At 40.3% G+C, this 18,208-nt stretch overlaps 1 protein-coding gene across 1 annotated transcript in view; it reads left to right on the forward strand.

The window, feature by feature from the left end:
- The window catches only part of arnt2 (aryl hydrocarbon receptor nuclear translocator 2), a 36,536-nt gene that overhangs the window by 7,030 nt on the left and 11,298 nt on the right, over positions 1-18,208 (forward strand). Inside the window, exons 4-9 of the mRNA XM_088333528.1 lie at positions 1,575-1,788; positions 6,261-6,474; positions 11,322-11,424; positions 14,968-15,033; positions 16,282-16,367; positions 17,282-17,358. Of these exons, the coding sequence (XP_088189654.1) occupies positions 1,575-1,788; positions 6,261-6,474; positions 11,322-11,424; positions 14,968-15,033; positions 16,282-16,367; positions 17,282-17,358 (760 nt within the window). The remainder of the gene's footprint in view (positions 1-1,574; positions 1,789-6,260; positions 6,475-11,321; positions 11,425-14,967; positions 15,034-16,281; positions 16,368-17,281; positions 17,359-18,208) is intronic.

Genomic DNA, 18,208 nt, shown 5'->3' on the forward strand with positions numbered 1-18,208 from the left:
CTTTAAAACTCAAGAGGACTACTTTTGTCTAAAAATCTTATCACAAAGTTAGGGATATAATCATAATTACCGAATGTTTTGACTTTTTGGGGTCATTTTATTAATGCACATGTGGGTTCATGTGGGTGTTTGAAATCCTTCAAAATTCTTGAATTTTAATGTTGTATTTTCAAGCATTGAAAAGTGCTTGGAAATGCTTGAAATTGTCAAGTCAAGTCAAGTCATCTTTATTTGTATAGCCCTAAATCACGAAAAGCGTTTCCATGCCACGTTTGCTTAAAAATTATGCTGACATTGCTCTCTGGTCACAGTGTTTTTCCATTGCATTTCTTCCCTCGTGATTGACGGCAGCTGGTATTAGTTTGTATGGTAATGTCCTATGAGGCGTAATCGCGCTTAACATCATAAACAGGGCACTATGAAAGGTGTATTAGTGTCAGGATTATGTAGCCATGTAAAAAATTTGAGCAGCCATTCCCTGTGTTAAATTCTAATGAGAAGAACTTCCTGCAACTGAAAATGTAAGCTACATTTGACTCATTTTTACCCAACACCTATATGAGAGATTTGTCTCCAAAACAGATATTTGCGATTTACTCAACATATAAAGATCATATGTCTTGATAAATGCACACGTAGGATTAAAAATTATGTATGTAAATCACAGATATATTTGTGGCTCTGCAAATGTCATGTTTTGCTCAATTGGTACTAGAGAAATTGGAAAATTGGCTTTGAAATTCTTGAAAAAAGTGCTCAAGTTTGGCCATAAAATGCAACCCTAGCAAGAATAAGTGGCCCAGAAATTTTATAAATAGTTAAGATTGTTTCTAAATGTCCTAAACATTGGCTGTTTTTTTATTTTTAAAATCGTATAAAGCATTCTAATGTCCTTATTTTTGTGTTAAAAGGTATATTAAAAACTCATTAATGGTAAATGGTCTGCCTTTATATAGCACTTTTCAAGTCAATGAAGACCTCCCAAAGCGCTTTACAATGTGCTTCACACTTACCCATTCACACACACACTCACACACCAATAGGGAGTCAGCCATGCTGGGCGCCTACCTAATTGGGGGTATTAGGGATTCAGTGTCTTGCCCAAGGACACTTCGACATATAACACTAAGGAGCCGGGAATCGAACCTGCGACCTCTTGATCCAAAGACAAGCGCTCTACCTCCTGAGCTAATGCTGCCCTTAATCAATATACTGTCAGGACCAGAGCGGTGACAGGACCCACTTGTGTTACGTTTCTCTCAGTTTTATTGGCACTTCCGTGGCGAGCGATGGCGGTGTTGGGAACAGAAAAAAACGGGCCAGTAGCCGGAACAGGAGAGTAAAACGTGGTCAAGATCAAAAAACGGGTCGAAGCTGGGAAACAGAGGGGAGCAAAAACAGGGGTGAGTCAGGGTCGGAAAGCTCGCCTAGAGTAAACTGAGGTTCGCAGACGGATACTATTTATTTACCATAACAAAAAGGAGGTTCACTCATGATGTTGGAGTTTTCTTTTAAATTCTCTTTAAGTAGAAAAACTTTTTCAGTTATCTCAAAGCTTTTCCCTTGTGTTTCAGAGAGAATCACAGTGAAATTGAGCGACGCAGACGCAATAAAATGACGCAGTACATCACGGAGCTGTCAGACATGGTTCCTACCTGCAGCGCTCTGGCTCGGAAACCTGACAAACTGACGATTCTGCGCATGGCAGTCTCTCATATGAAATCAATGCGAGGGACTGGGAACACGTCCACCGACGGAGCCTATAAGCCTTCATTTCTCACTGAGCAGGTACTCTCAGAGGGCTACATCGCAAGCAACCTTACACTGACTTGTATTAAATGTTTTTGTTTTGTTTTTTTTTGGCTAAATCTTGTTTTGTTCTTTATAGAGTTGATTAGAGTATCCCCTTACCCAACTGTTTGACATCTTTGCTAACATTATTCAATACTCTAAATCAGAGGTGGGCAACCTGTCCTCGAGGGCCTGCATGTTTTTGGAGCTCAGGTGATTCAAATGATTAACTTGCTAGCCAACTGGCAAGAGCTTGGTAACTCATTCGGTGCCATAATAGAATAGAATAGAATTGAATAGAATATACCTTTATTGTCATTGTTACAAAATGGGTTAACATATTGTGACAACGAAATTGGGCATGACACTCCAGTTTCACACATTCACAGTGAGGTAAAAAGCCAAGAAGATAAAGGAACGGAGAAGATAAGGTTATAAAACAAGGAGGATAAGGCTATAGTTATAATTTACATCATATTTACACAAAAAATCTCGGCATCTAGGATGTTACATACAGTTGGTATCGTAATACAGTTGGTATCGTAAGGGTTTTGCAATTTTGCATTTGGTGCAAAAGTCATCATAGTGCAAAAAAAATAGTCAACATATGCATTTGTGCAAACATAGTCATCATAGTGCAGAAAAAAAGGGTCCACATTGTGCAAGGTGAGCAGTAAACATAGTGCAGTCAACATGTGCAAGAACATAGACATGAGTACCATTTTTTTTTGCAAGTTTTTCAGTTTTTTTTTGTGCGGTGTCTGTTTTGAGCAGTAAACATCAAAGCGGCGCTGCCACGAGCGGCTGCCTTTTCCAGCAGCTGCTCTATTGTTTTATTGTCTGCTCCTATCTTCGGTGTTTTTTCTTCCCGTTTTGACAACTACACTATGGATTACTTCTATCCTATGGGACATGGGTTTTAGCGCACAAAAATGCGTGTATTCAAGGAATTTCAACTCCTTGCACTGAAGAATTCTCGTGCCAGCTTGATGAAGGGGCCTATCGTGGAAGAAGAGCCGGAGCTAGCGAAGCGGCTAGCGGCGTTATAAGTCTTCGGTACCATCCGTAATCGTGGTAAATGCGAACTCACGACCAAATAAGATCATCGAGTGCTGGTGGAAAACATCGAAGCGCACAGGGAGCGCAGTTGCTGTGTTTTGCGGAAACGTGGCTCACGTTTAGCATTCCGGACGCTAACGTGTAGCCACCTGGAGCTACCCGGAGCTATCTGGCTTCAACGCGGCTATACAGAGAGAAGAAAGCCGGGGGGAATCGGAGAGGAGGCGGACTTGCTAACACGAGGTGGTGTATCCCTGGATTTTCACAAAGAAAAGATTTCCATCTGCCGCAGGGATGTCGAACTTTTGGACTGGCGTGACGTCATCCACTCCGCTACAAGCACCCCTAGGGCATCATGTTCATCTGTTAATAAACAACGGGGTAGACTGCTGGAAGTGTGAATTTCCCTACGGGGATGAATAAAGTATCTATCTATCTATCTATCTATCTATCTATCTAAACAAACAGTGCAGTCAACATGTGCAAGAACATAGACGTGAGTACCATTTTACATTCGTGTGAGGTAGTTTTTGCAAGAGTTTTTTTGTCTGTTTAGGGTGGTAATGGCTGTGGGGAAGAAATGTATGAGTATGTTTTCAAAAGCATTGTCCCGGAGTGCCAAAATGTAACATAGTATTTTGTTTTAAATATTATAACTGGTTTGGCACAGCTCATCCGTAAGTATCAAGCCTCTGGGAATGATTCTAGTATGATACATCACCATTAGATGGCAGGAGCAGTTTTGATCATAACTTTGTCCACACACATGATATGTTGCTTCCTGTATTCAGCGAATTAAGTTTGTAGGCAGCCAACGAAAATTCGACTCCGGGCTAAAATGTCAATCATTACTTCAGGTTAGCGCCGGGCTGGAATTTTCTGCTACTGACTCTATAAAACAGAATAGTTAATAGTTAGTCAATTTTTCTTTGTGGAGGATCCGCCTAATGGATTCCGTCCCCCTTTTGTGCAACGTATCTCGTGTCCTCGCGCTTGGCTTGGTGTGCTCATGGGGTTGGTGCGTCCCCGTCAGCAAGTTGTGTGGCGCAAAAGGGGGACGGAATCCATCGCTTAGGCGGATTCACAGAGAAAAATAAACTAAGAATAATTAAAGGAGCTTAGTTTTTTTTTTTTTTTTTTTTTAAACTCAGCTAGAGACAAACTATGAAAATTCGGGTTTGCTTCGGACTCGGTCCCTCAGATCAAGTAAATTTGTCAGGTGATTAGCCTTGGTCAGGATCAAAAACGGGTCGAAGCCGGGGGACAGACGGGAGCCAAAAACAGGACAGGTGGGAGTCGGGGTCGAAAAGGCTCGCCTAGGGTTAACTGAGGTTCGCAGACGGACTGACAAAAGGGGACATATACAGGGAGTGCAGAATTATTAGGCAAATGAGTATTTTGACCACATCATCCTCTTTATGCATGTTGTCTTACTCCAAGCTGTATAGGCTCGAAAGCCTACTACCAATTAAGCATATCAGGTGATGTGCATCTCTGTAATGAGAAGGGGTGTGGTCTAATGACATCAACACCCTATATCAGGTGTGCATAATTATTAGGCAACTTCCTTTCCTTTGGCAAAATGGGTCAGAAGAGGGACTTGACAGGCTCTGAAAAGTCAAAAATAGTGAGATATCTTGCAGAGGGATATATATACCGAGGGAAATAGTCAACAGGGTCGCAAGAAGCGTGTAGAAAAACCAAGGCGCAAAATAACTGCCCGTGAACTGAGAAAAGTCAAGCGTACTACTGCCAAGATGCCACTTGCCACCAGTTTTGCCATATTTCAGAGCTGCAACATCACTGGAGTGCCCAAAAGCACAAGGTGTGCAATACTCAGAGACATGGCCAAGGTAAGAAAGGCTGAAAAACGACCACCACTGAACAAGACACACAAGCTGAAACGTCAAGACTGGGCCAAGAAAAATCTCAAGACGGATTTTTCTAAGGTTTTATGGACTGATGAAATGAGAGTGAGTCTTGATGGGCCAGATGGATGGGCCCGTGGCTGGATCGGTAAAGGGCAGAGAGCTCCAGTCCGCCTCAGACGCCAGCAAGGTGGAGGTGGGGTACTGGTATGGGCTGGTATCATCAAAGATGAGCTTGTGGGGCCTTTTCGGGTTGAGGATGGACTCAAGCTCAACTCCCAGTCCTAGTGCCAGTTTCTGGAAGACACCTTCTTCAAGCAGTGGTACAGGAAGAAGTCCGCATCCTTCAAGAAAAACATGATTTTCATGCAGGACAACGCTCCATCACACGCATCCAAGTACTCCACAGCGTGGCTGGCAAGAAAGGGTCTAAAAGAAGAAAAACTAATGACATGGCCTCCTTGTTCACCGGATCTGAACCCCATAGAGAACCTGTGGTCCCTCATCAAATGTGAGATTTACAAGGAGGGAAAACAGTACACCTCTCTGAACAGTGTCTGGGAGGCTGTGGTTGCTGCTGCACGCAATGTTGATCGTGAACAGATCAAAGCACTGACAGAATCCATGGATGGCAGGCTTTTGAGTGTCCTTGCAAAGAAAGGTGGCTATATTGGTCACTGATTTGTTTTTGTTTTGTTTTTGAATGTCAGAAATGTATATTTGTGAATGTTGAGCTGTTATATTGGTTTCCCTGATGAAAATAAATAATTGAAATGGGTATACATTTGTTTTTTGTTAAGTTGCCTAATAATTATGCACAGTAATAGTCACCTGCACACACAGATATCCTCCTAAAATAGCTAAAACTAAAAAAGCCCCACTCCAACTTCCAAAATATTCAGCTTTGATATTAATGAGACTTTTGGGTTCATTAAGAACATGGTTGTTGTTCAATAATAAAATTAATCCTCAAAAATACAACTTGCCTAATAATTCTGCACTCCCTGTAGGAGTGGGTTTAAATAGGGACAGTGAGCCAATCAGAGTCCGAGGCAGTTGGCGCCAAAGGAGCGGGCACAGGTGATTCACATCGGTAATCATGACAGTTTTTCTTTGAAGTTTTCTTCAAAACGAGTATTTCAAGAAACTTAGCGATGTTCAATTGTTGCTTACTAAACAATAGTAAAAAGCTATAAACATAACTTTTTCTAATGAAAGATGAGGGTTGAAGCTTATTTTGCATAAGTCCAATGCCTATATAGCTATAGAACTAAATCTTCAAAAATGAGCCAAACTAACAAAAATTGTCTGTCACCGGCTTTTCCAATTTGAGATAAACGTCTGGCATTGAATGAGTTAATGATCCAGGTGATTGGAATCATCTGAGTTGAGGTAGAGAAACCCCCGTAAACCTACAGGACATGCACCCCTTGAGGACCTGGTTGCCCACCTAGGCTTTAAATAAATCATCTCTAAATGTGATAGCAATGTGTCTTTAAATGTAGTAATTTATATTCGAAAACGATGTTTTTGTGACTACAGGAATTGAAGCATCTGATCCTGGAGGCAGCAGACGGCTTTCTGTTCGTAGTAGCGGCAGAAACGGGACGCGTAATATACGTTTCGGATTCTGTAACGCCAGTTCTGAACCAACCCCAATCTGAGTGGTTTGGCAGTACTCTTTATGAACATGTGCATCCGGATGACGTGGACAAGCTGAGGGAACAGCTCAGTACCTCAGAAAACTCCATGACAGGTGAATGAAGTTCTTCTTGTGTTTATTCATTGGCAAGGTTGGGAGGGTTACTTTAAAAATGAAATTGAGAAATGGAGACAGGACCCACTTGCGTTCGTTTTACTCAGCTTTATTTAGAATGAGGAAAGGGCTTGCACCCACGATCCGGTGATCGTCGGTCACGGGTAGCAGATCGCTTAGAACGCAGAAGTGGCACTTCCGTGGCGAGCGAAGGCAGTGTCGAGAGCGGTAGAGAACAGGTCGATGGCTGGGACGGTGGAGTCAAGTCAAGTCATTTTTATTTGTATAGCCCTTAATCACAAAGAGTCTCAAAGGGCAGAAGCGTAATCAAGTTCAGAACAGGGGTCGGCGCCAGGAATCAAACGGGAGTCAGGACAGGATAGAGTCCGGGTCAAAATAGCTTGCCTAGCGTGGGGCTGAGGTTCGCAGACGGACTGACAATGGATGACAGGAAGACGGGGGTTTAAAAAGAGATGGGCAGCCAATCGGCGTCCGAGGCAGTTGGCGCCAAAGGAGTCGACTCAGGTGCCTCGCATCAATAATCATGACGTTACCTAATGAAAAATGTAACCAATATCATAATCAGAATACCACGATATTACAGTAATGTAACTTGATTACTTTCAATTACCTTTGGGTTACTCTAATACCAAATATGCTTATAAAAGCCAAAATAATCATAAATACAATTACAACATTTTGTTTAAGATAAGTCAACAATGTAACCTTGAAAAAGAAACCAAGGACAGGTAGTGCGCAAATTTTAACCAAGTAGTTTTAAGCAAAAATAAAACTCTCTTTCACATGGTTGACAAACTACAACAGTGTAAAATTTTTGAAAATCATTTCAGCCATTTTGGATCCTACAAGTCGCAAACACACGGACGCATGCACAAACACACACACAAATTAGGATTTATAAAGAAGTTTGGATTTGATTAAATACATATATATTTGGATTAAATAAATCTAGATCAAATAGATAGATTTATATCTGTAAATCCTATTTTTTGTAATATTTTATACATTATACTGTAAATATTCTCAGGAGAGTGGCAGTTGGCCCCACCAAGCGTTTACCTGAACAGTCTGTTGGCTGAAGGTCCCCTGTAAGCGATATTGTTGTTATATGCTATGTTTTAGTTCACATTAAGACCACATTAAAGGTGGTTTCTAAAGCTTCAAAATATTCTACTTGCTGACGCCATCTTCTGGCTGAAATCATCATTGCAGTACGGCCCGTGCCTGTATGTCTCTCTCTTAGATGCGCTGGAATAAACTCCTGTTTTCATCTTTTTGGGGGTTTGGCCTGGCTTTTGGACTATTTAAAATGGTCCTTTTCTTACTTTCACCTTTTTCAACCTAGAATAAAATAAATCCTCTATTGCATGCAGGAAATCGCTCTGCTCCCTCCCACCCTCTCCCTCCTTTTTTCCAGCCAAATGCGCTTCGTAGCCAGAATGATAAAAATGAGATAAAATTCAAATAGGCACAGTGAAAAAAGGCTCTTTGAACTAAGTTGGGCATTGTTTACATATATTAAATTGAGAAAATACTCAATTTTAAACTTTTTACGGACTCCTTGAACTACGCACCTTACAAGAACACAATATTGTTTTAAGTATTCTTTTTCTCAATTTCAGGGATGGCTTGTGTGCTTGTTCAAGTTTTTCATGTGCGTCTGTGAGTAAGCGGTCATTCTGTCATGATTACTGATGCGAAGCACCTGTGCCTGTTCATTTGGAGCCAACTACCTTGGACTCTGATTGGCTTTCTGTCCCTATTTAAACCCACTCCTTTCTGTCACCTGTTGTCAGTTTGTCTGCGAACCTCAGTTTACTCTAGGCAAGCTTTTTCGACCCTGACTCACTCCTGTTTAATCTCCCGTCTGTTCTCCGGCATCAACCCGTTTTTTTTTTATCATGATCACGTCTACTCTCATTTCCTGGCTTTCGACACGTTGCTGATCCTGACCACGTTTTTTATCCTTCACTGACCCGTATTTTCCGTTTCCGTCACCGCCATCGCTCGCCACGGAAGTCCCACCGCCGCGCTCAGAGCGACCTGGTTCCCGTGACCAGCGATCACAGGATCGTGGGTGCAATCCTTTCCCTTCTTCCCAATAAAACTGAGAGAAACGTTACGCAAGTGGGTCCTGTCTCCGTTCTGGTCCTGACACATTCAGGTCACCTGATTTACTACAATTATAAACATAGGTAAAACCTTCCTCACAACAAAACAATGCAGTGGTCATATAATGGAATTTGAACAACAACTAACTGCAAAAAAACAAAAAGATGACAATCAAATTTGCTGATTGTCCCTGGACGCATCGCTAGCGCATGTCCATTACGCACACCGGTAAACAGCCTTACGAAACTGCATGCTTGCGCCAATTCAACAAAATGAGTGCTACATTGAAGGAGAAATAAAATACAGACACAAAGAAGTGTGTGATTTTACTTGCAACACGGTGTGACAAACATGCAATGGTAGTTGATTGGTCGTCAGTACAATCTGCAAAACAGATACGGATGTTACTACGATCCCTGTCTCTCTAGTGTCAGTGATTGAAATTATGATACAAACATTTGGTCTATCGGCGCATCATTTTCATGTTTTGTTTTCAAGGATTGGGAAGTGCTTGAATTTTGGGTGAGGTGTTTGTAAATGCTCAAAATTGTTGTCATGTTCCACAAGTCTGCATACAAATGATGCTGACACCTCTCATTGTTGGCTCCACTTTTCCATTGCATTTCTATCCACGTAATTAACAGCAGCTGGCATTTGTTTGTATGGCATTGTCCTATGAATTATCATCGCCCCCTAAGGGTCATGCCCAAGAGAATAGGTTTTTTCTACACCTAAACAGGGCACTATGAAATGTGTATTAGTGCAATCAATAAAAAATCAGTTATAGAAACTCATTATTGGCCATGCTAAAAAATTAAGGTAATATGTCCCAATTGTAGTTGGAACAACTTGCAACTGTCATGATTACTGATGCGAGGCACCTGAGTCTGCTCCTTAGACGCTAACAGCTGATTGGCCGCTTGTCTCTTTTTAAACCCGTTGTCAGTCCGTCTGCGAACCTCAGCTCACGCTAGGCAAGCCTTTTCGACCCTGACTCTCTCCTGTCGTGATTCCTGTTTGATTCCCGGCTCCGACCCCTTTTCTGAACTTGACTACGTTTTTGCTCCCCCGTCCCGGCCATCCATCTGTTTTTCCCCGCTCTCGACATTGCTTTCGCTCGCCACGGAAATACCACTTCCGCGTCTGAGTAACCTGTTCCCAACTATCTACGGATCCTGTATACTACCCTTTCCCTTCTTCCTAATAAAACTAAGAGAAACAAATGCAAGTGGGTCCTGTATTCGTTCTGGTCCTGACAGCAACTGAAAATGTAAGCTACATATTACAGCCATTCTACCCAACTCCTATATGGGAGGAGATCTGTTTCAAAAATATTTACTGACGTTCAGATGCACAAATATAGCTGCGACTTACTCGCAATCTTCAATAAGAACTTGAATTTGGCCATGAAAAAAGGGGTGCGAACCCTGTTTAATCCTTAAAATGTATTAACAGCTAGGTATTAGAAATTATAATAAATTTGGCATGGATTCTCTGGGTTTTGCAAAAATTCTTATTCTATTTTTAGTGAGACATTTTTGTGTCAAACAATTTTTGCTGTCAATTCCACTGAGTTAGATGATTGTATTTCCGAACTGTAATATGTTTACCGACGAATGCCACCGTGCTCACGTGCACCGCTCCTTTCATGCTCATATTTGCAAGATGGTGCAAATTCCTCAACCATATGGAATATATCAGCCCTCTTCCAAAGATGATGAATTCCGTTTGTTCCACTCACTGCCTTGATCTTCCCCTTTTAACATACAATACACAAACACAGCTTGAATACAATAAAGAACAAACTTATTGATGACCAAAATCAAGTACACATGTCACAGAAATAGTACTGTGCCAAGACCAGAATGGAAACAGGACCCAATCGCGTCACGTTTCTCACAAGTTTATTGAGATAGCGAGAGGAAGAGCAGCGGGGGAAATAAGTCGATCTCGCAATCGGATCCTTATCCGAATACGGAAGTGGATCTTCCGTAGCAGGAGATGGTGGTGTCGGGGACATAAAAACAGGTCGACTGCTGTGACAGGAGAGCAAAAACGTGGTCGGGGACAGAAACGGGTCGTAAGCCAGGACGGGAGAGCAGAAGTGGTCGGGATTAAAAAAAAAAAAAAACAGGTCGCAAGTCGGGATCAAAACAGGTCGTAGCCGGAGACAAACAGGGCAAAAACGGGACAGGCGGGAGCCAGGATCGAAAAAAAGGCTTGCCTTGTGTAAACAGAGGTTAGCAGACGTACTCGCAACAGGAAATTGACAGAACTGGGTTCAAATTGTGACGGGGAGCCAATCAGAACCCGCGGCGGTTGGCGCGAAATGAGCGGGCACTGGTGATTCACATCGGTAATCATGACATACTGAAGTTATCTTTACATCATGTGCATTAATTACATTATTTGTGTTATTTCTTTTGTACTGTTATGGCCATATAAATACTGTATAGTATAATTAGTTTGATTGAATGACGAGCTATCTTTTTCAATTATTAAAGGAAGATTACCACATCAAGAATGTCTCCATGTACTTAATGTAGCATAAGCATCATTTTACTATTACGAGTGACATCCGATTTATGACTGGGATTAGGTCCGACCAACTGGTAGTAAACCAGATTGGATGTAAATCTAAATCCATTATGGTGGCACCATTTACTGCTGTGCTGTGTTTGAAAACAAGTTGCTCTCTCTCTCTTTGTTCATAGGACGCATTCTTGACTTGAAGACAGGAACAGTAAAAAAGGAGGGACAACAATCCTCCATGAGAATGTGTATGGGCTCCAGGCGCTCCTTCATCTGCCGTCTGAGGTCTGTAATTATTGTTTACTGTAAAGTCGACCTCCACATACTTTGTCACCTTTTTTCCCCAGTACTTCTTAGGACAGGTATTTAATTTTTTTGATAGAACATATTAATGGCCAATATGTGGTTTTAGTGGTAAATGCACACATTTTTTTCTTTAATATTACCTTCTATTTTCCTCAGCAGCTGGTTATTAAATTTAATTTGCATTCTCACTCTAAGATGCAAATTTAAACAAGCATCACTTTTTACAGCATCACTTTTGAAATGATAATGAAGCTTTGATGCTAGCGTAATAAAAATATCTATTTTTATGCAATTTTCTGGGGGAAGAAATGTGTCAGGACCAGAATGAAGACAGGACCCACTTGCGTGCGTTTCTCTTAATTTTTTTAGGGGAAAGGGTAGTATACAGGACCCATAGATTGTTGATTGTGGGGAGCAGGTTACTCAGACGCAGAAGTGGTATTTCTGTGGCAAGCGAAGGCAGTGTGGAGAGCGGGGTAAAACAAATCGATGGCCGGGACGGGGAGCAAAAACGTAAGTTCAGAAAAGGGGTCGGAGCCGGGAATTAAACAGGAATCAGGACAGGAAAGAGTCAGGGTCGAAAGGGCTTGCCTAGCGTGAGCTGAGGTTCGCAGACGGACTGACAACGGTTGACAGGAAGACGGGGGTTCAAAAAAACACAAGCAGCCAATCAGCGTTCGAGGCAGTTGGCGCCAAAGGAGCAGACTCAGGTGCCTCGCATCAGTTATCATGACAAAATGTTAGTACGCATGAACACAAACCCATTTATTTTGTATTATTCTGGGGAAACCACCTCAACAAAAGTGGTAGTACAGAAATCCCTCTTTTTTTTTTTTTATTAATCAAGGACACACTTCTCTCGCTTTGACAAGGAAACAGATAAATTGGAATTTGACCTATATATACTAGATGATACCTGTCAAAGACATTATTGATACCATATTTGCAAGCTTTTGCGTCCCTTTTTAGAATCTCAAAAACTGCAATAATATACATATTAGTCAAGGCTCGGATAGCCATATAACAAACATTTTTAATTGGTATAGCAATAAAACACATGGACTGACAGCAATAAATGTATTACATGAATTGTTATCAAATGACTCTTGCAATTTTGCAGTCCACAGAGGTTATTGTAGGGACAACATAGCCTACATGTACGATTTTATTTCAAGATAATTAAAATAATGCTACATATCAAGAAAGTGCCTGGAAATGTTATAAAACCCATTATTCCGATACTGCCTACAAAAGAGTGCAAGAATCAGTGACACATTTCCTGACACATGCAGCAATTTGGCTGCAAGGAACACAAATTAATCTGCTAGCCCACTGTTTGTCAACCTTTTTAGGCAAACGGATTTAAAAAAAAATTTTAATTGAAATATCTCGTGGCAAATCGTCCATTGAAAATGTTTAAAAAACGATTTAATTTTCAAGTTTGAAGAGTTCAAGTTATCATATTGTCTGAAATGAAAGCTTAGAGTTGCCGTGGCTCAGGTGGCAATACACTTAATTTAATTTGGTTCCTAATATTACAGTAATTGTGGATTTTTCCATATTTTAACCTGTTTTTCAAGTTGTACAATATTCTAATCTTTTTTTTTTCGGCCAACAAAAACCGAATAATACTTAAAATGGGCAAAAAATATCTGTGAGTGTAAACACATGTTCTTTTTTTTTTGTAAAATGTGAAAATAATGATAAAAATCAGCAAAATTGTGTGCAAGATTTTTAACTTAAATTATGTTTCCCACGGTGAACTAGTGTGCCCCAAAACTAGTTGAAAAAACACAATGCCCGGCAACATTTCAGGGGAAACTATGATTTCATCCAGATGGGCCGTTGTAATTTTTAATTTTCATTCATTCATTCATCCACGGACAGACTGAGGAGATCATTTCTTCCTCATGCCATAAGGATCTTTAACTCCTTCCGGGGGAGTAAAGGCCCATATTAAACCCCACCCCCCATATTTATATATATTACCCTATTTTTATTACAGTGTGTATTTTTTGTAGCACTATTTAAATACTCTATATCAACACGTTATATTGGGTATTTTTGTATTCTATATCTTTTATTTTATTATTTTATTTTTCAACACAAGGATACTGCTGGAAGTGTAAATTTCCCTACGGGGATAAATAAAGTATCTATCCATCTATCTATCTATCTATCCATCCATAAAAGTGTTATTGTCACAAATGGCCCAATTTAATGACAATGGTGACAAGGAAACTGATTGACACTCCAAAAATGTAAATACTGTTCTCAGGGTTGGGTAGGGTTACTTTAACTGGATTACTTTCAATTACTTTTGGATCACTCCAATATCAAATATGCTCATAAAAGACAAAAGAAACTAAATATGAATAAAATGATGACTCGCAACACGTGGTAAGCTTTCTCTCCTGGCTTTGATCTCTTTGATCTCCGGCAAAACTAACATAAAATGCGACAGAAACAAAATGAAAATCAATCCAAACAGCTTGCCAACATCATTTTTGCCGTTCCATGTATTCCGTTACTCCCCAAGCCTGCACAAAATTTAGTAATTTTACACACTGTAAGATTTTGTTCCTATAATTGTTTAAAATACTGTAGTTAGGGAAGAAATGTGCAATTTGTTAAAATAGGAACTGGCTGTGGGTCAAAGTGTTCTGAACATGGCGTGTGCTGTTCTGCTACGAGATTGCTGTAAAATAAGCTTTCAGAATGTGAAACTGGACTACAAACTTTTTTGGGGGGAGGGCTTTGCTTTGAAAAGGGGAAGCAGGATTGGGGGGGAGGAATTTAGTTTGTGGTTTCCGAAAACATGTTTGTCTCTGTATCTGCTGTGCATAAGATGTAAACAAAATTCATCTTATGAATAAAAGAAGGTAATGCATTTCATTTGTGGTTTATCATTTCTTAAGCAAGCGAATGAATGTTTTTAAATTGGCACAAATTCAAAATATTGGTATGTTTGTTTTAAAAATTCATTTCCAACTATTCGTTTGTAATGGATTAGTGTCCAACTGAATGTGTAGGCATTCAGGGTTGGGTAGGGTTACTTTAACTTGATTACTTTCAATTACTTTTGGATTACTCCAATACCAAATATGCTAATAAAAGACAAAAGAAACTAAATATGAATAAAATGATGACTCACAACACGTGGTAAGCTTTCTTTCCTGGCTTTGATCTCTTTGATCTCCGGCAAAACTAACATAAAATGCGACAGAAACCAAATGAAAATAAATTCAAACAGCTTGCCAACATCATTTTTGCCGTTCCATGTATTCCGTTACTCCCCAAGCCTGCACAAAATTCAGTAATTTTATTCATATTTAGTTTCTTTTGTCTTTTATTAGCATCTTTGGTACTGGAGTAATCCAAAAGTAATTGAAAGTAATCCAGTTAAAGTAACCCTACCCAACGCTGACTGTTCTACATTTAAAAGCAGTACCAGCTTGAAACGTGTGACTTGTCATAAAAGACTAACTGCTGTGTAACAAATTTCTTATTTTGTATATACAGGTGTGGCAGTGCACCCTTGGATCACATTTCATTAAATCGTCTCTCTATTATGAGGAAGCGATACAGGTAAATATGTACTAACAATTTTATCATCAGAAATGTTCCTTATGCAATCCATGTGGGGTTTGCATGATGTACCCCTGCCTGAATTGTTTTAATCCTTGTCTCCAGTTTTTATATAAGAACTTTCCAAAAACCTGCGTTGTCATTTTAAACATTTCAAGTTATCCATTTGTATGTATTTGCGTATTTAATTGTGCCATGTAATTGGATAGAAATGATTGCATTTCCTGCCAAATGCCAGAAATGCTCGAAAACAACAACTACACTTAGGTACCTATGCAATTCCGACCGATTCCAGGCTCTGTCTTTCTTGTCTGTAGTGTGCACATGTTCCATTTCCTACATGGGTTTTCCACAGGAACTCCTAGTGCATGTGGTTTGAATTGAGATGCCAGTACATACATACTTGGAATAGGGGACATATAGACCAATCCTTTCAGAAATTCCCTCCACCGGACAGATCAATGAAAAGCTAACGCTGCAAACAAAAAACCCAGCCGGGGATAAACGAGGCAGCCGGCTGGCAGGCCAAATAACACACTGCAGTTTACGAGGGTCTAATTGCAAAAAAACTGGAAGCCTTCAGTAGCCCCAACGCTATCGGAGAGACAAATATTCTCGAGTCTCCCGGCACGTGGAATATTTTGCAACATATCTTCATATTTGTCAGAAAGAACTCTACCAGTCCAGTGCCTAATTTTGGTCTTTGTGAATACCTTTAAAACATCTACCGGTCTTCTACTTTGCTTTAGCAAGCATATACAAGCATTTTTTTTTTTGCTTATGTCCCATGCTCTTCACTCGTTTTACCTCACTGCTAGCCGCTGCTGTTATTCAATTTACAATTTCTGGTTTGCTATCACAAGCTTTTAATGCTTGTTTTTAGTCATTTCTCCTGCTAGCTCCTCAATTTAGCCAGTTGACCGCAGCCTTCTCCAGCTAGGACTTACTCCGTTCAGCCAGTTTCTTTTCAGCGGCCCAGGGTAAATCCAGCACACCGTGTCCTTTTTGGTCACTTGCAGGGATTTATGTCTTTTTGGGGGTTTTATTGCTTACTGTAATGATTCTCAGCTCACACAACAGGAAGTAAGCTTTTGAATTTTGCAGTGAGGAAACCTTTTGGCTTCCAGAGTGAGACTTTTTAAAATGGATACGTGTTGTCACGACGACTATATGTAGTGATCTCTAGGTGGTGAATTATTACTCGCTGTCAGTCCAACATGGTCTTGTGTATTTATTTTTGTTTGACAGGAATGGCCTGGGGCCATCTAAAGAAGGGGAAGCTCAATACTCTGTGGTTCATTGCACTGGCTATATCAAAGCTTGGCCCCCTGCAGGTAAATAACTATACTTGCTCTTTAGTTTCTTTTTTTTGCTCCACACTTGACTCCATTGCTTGACTGAAGCCTAAAGAGAATGTGTGACCTGTTTAATGTAAACAAGCTGCTTGTTTTAGACGGCTCACTTGTCGCCATTTGGATTGCAGCAACAATCCTGCAAAAGTGTTGGTGCCTTTTTGGAAGTATTTCTTTTTGATAGTGAGGTTTTTCAATCAATACTACACAATCATCTAAACTTTAAACTTTAAAGTTTATTTTTTGACTTTTTACTCCCAAATATGACTGTGCCTTATAGACAAAAACCTCACAGCATGTCATCACAGCTCACACTTTTAGGAAAGAAAATCAACAAAAACAGTAATAGATTGGCGGAGCTTGACTAGCTCAGTGGAAAGGCAAAAGGAGACTACCTGCATGTGGTTAGTAAGAGTGCCTTAAGACGTCTTGACGGGAACACACCAAAGCATCCCTCCACCCAATATTTATTCTTTGGCTATTTTTTAAGGAGAGTGGTATGGTGTGTGTGTGAATGGGTAAGTGTGAAGCACATTGTAAAGTGCTTTGAAAAGCGCTGTATAAATGCAGACCATTTACCATTTAACCACAACAGAGTTAAGAAATGGATATTAAAGATGTTTCATTATCAATAAATGAAGCATAGCTAAGGATTAACATTTGCAAAAGTTAAGAATTTCAGTTACTCAGCTACATATCGCCTCAAAGAAATGTCAGCCAAGTTATCCTATTTGCACTTAATTAACTAAATAGGCAAATGTAATACTTTTGACATGTTAAACATTGACCATTTCACAGTTTGCTGTTGTGTTGTAGATATTATTTTGAACCAGCATGTAAATCATTGCCAAGGCTAAGCCAGTGGTGAACTCGCATAAATTGCTCTATCTTCTCAGGTATGACTGTACCAGATGAGGACTCAGAGGCTGGGCAGACTGGGAAATATTGCCTGGTAGCCATAGGAAGACTGCAGGTTTGTATTGTGCATCATTCGTGCTAGTTAACATTTTATGTACCCCTTGTTTACCTGTCAAGTTTGTTTTGGGATTCGAATTGAATGCATTATTTCTGTATCACATGATTTTTTTTCTATTCATGTATTTACTTTCAAACCACCTTTTTGTTAAAAGGGTCTCTGAGGTAACCGAGCCTATCCCAGGGTACCCCCTAATTGCTAGGCAGTCAATAAAAAGTCAACTGGAAATGTGCAACCAGGCTTTACAGCTGGGGTCTCAAAGTTGTGGTCTGCAGTACGACAGTTTGAGGCCCCTTCCTTAAGTTGGAATTTTAATGATGGCACAATGCCGCTTGAATATCCTATGAATGCTACCTCCATGCATGTGTTACAGGACTTGCATGGCTGGTTTCCGCCACTAAGCTGTCTGTTAACATTATTAAATGATTTAAAATCTAAGACCTTTTTTTTGAGTATCTGCAGGTTACATGAAATTAGTGCGTCATTAAATTCGTTTTCCAAAATATCTTTGGGGGGGTGAGTCGTTTGAGGTGTCCTTAAAAAAATTGAAAGCAGAATATTGTCATGATCCGGGACAGGATCAGGACCCAAATGCGTGACGTTTCGCACACAAGCCTTTTATTTTACGGAATGATAGGAGGCCAGAGGCCGACGAGATCGATACCAATTGCCCGAGCAGATATCGGACAGATGGGGTTGATACAGGACAGACAGGATTGACAACAAAACAGGATATCGAAAGTAAACAGGACAAACTAGACAGGAACGATGTTAACAATGCCCAACTGAGTTCAAAAGGACTTTACCATTTTTTTCCATCACGCCCATCCGCTTTTATTTTACTTTT

Source organism: Urocampus carinirostris, chromosome 4 (genome assembly GCF_059441175.1).
Source record: "Urocampus carinirostris isolate Australia breed hairy pipefish chromosome 4, RoL_Ucar_1.0, whole genome shotgun sequence".
NCBI lineage: Eukaryota > Metazoa > Chordata > Actinopteri > Syngnathiformes > Syngnathidae > Urocampus > Urocampus carinirostris.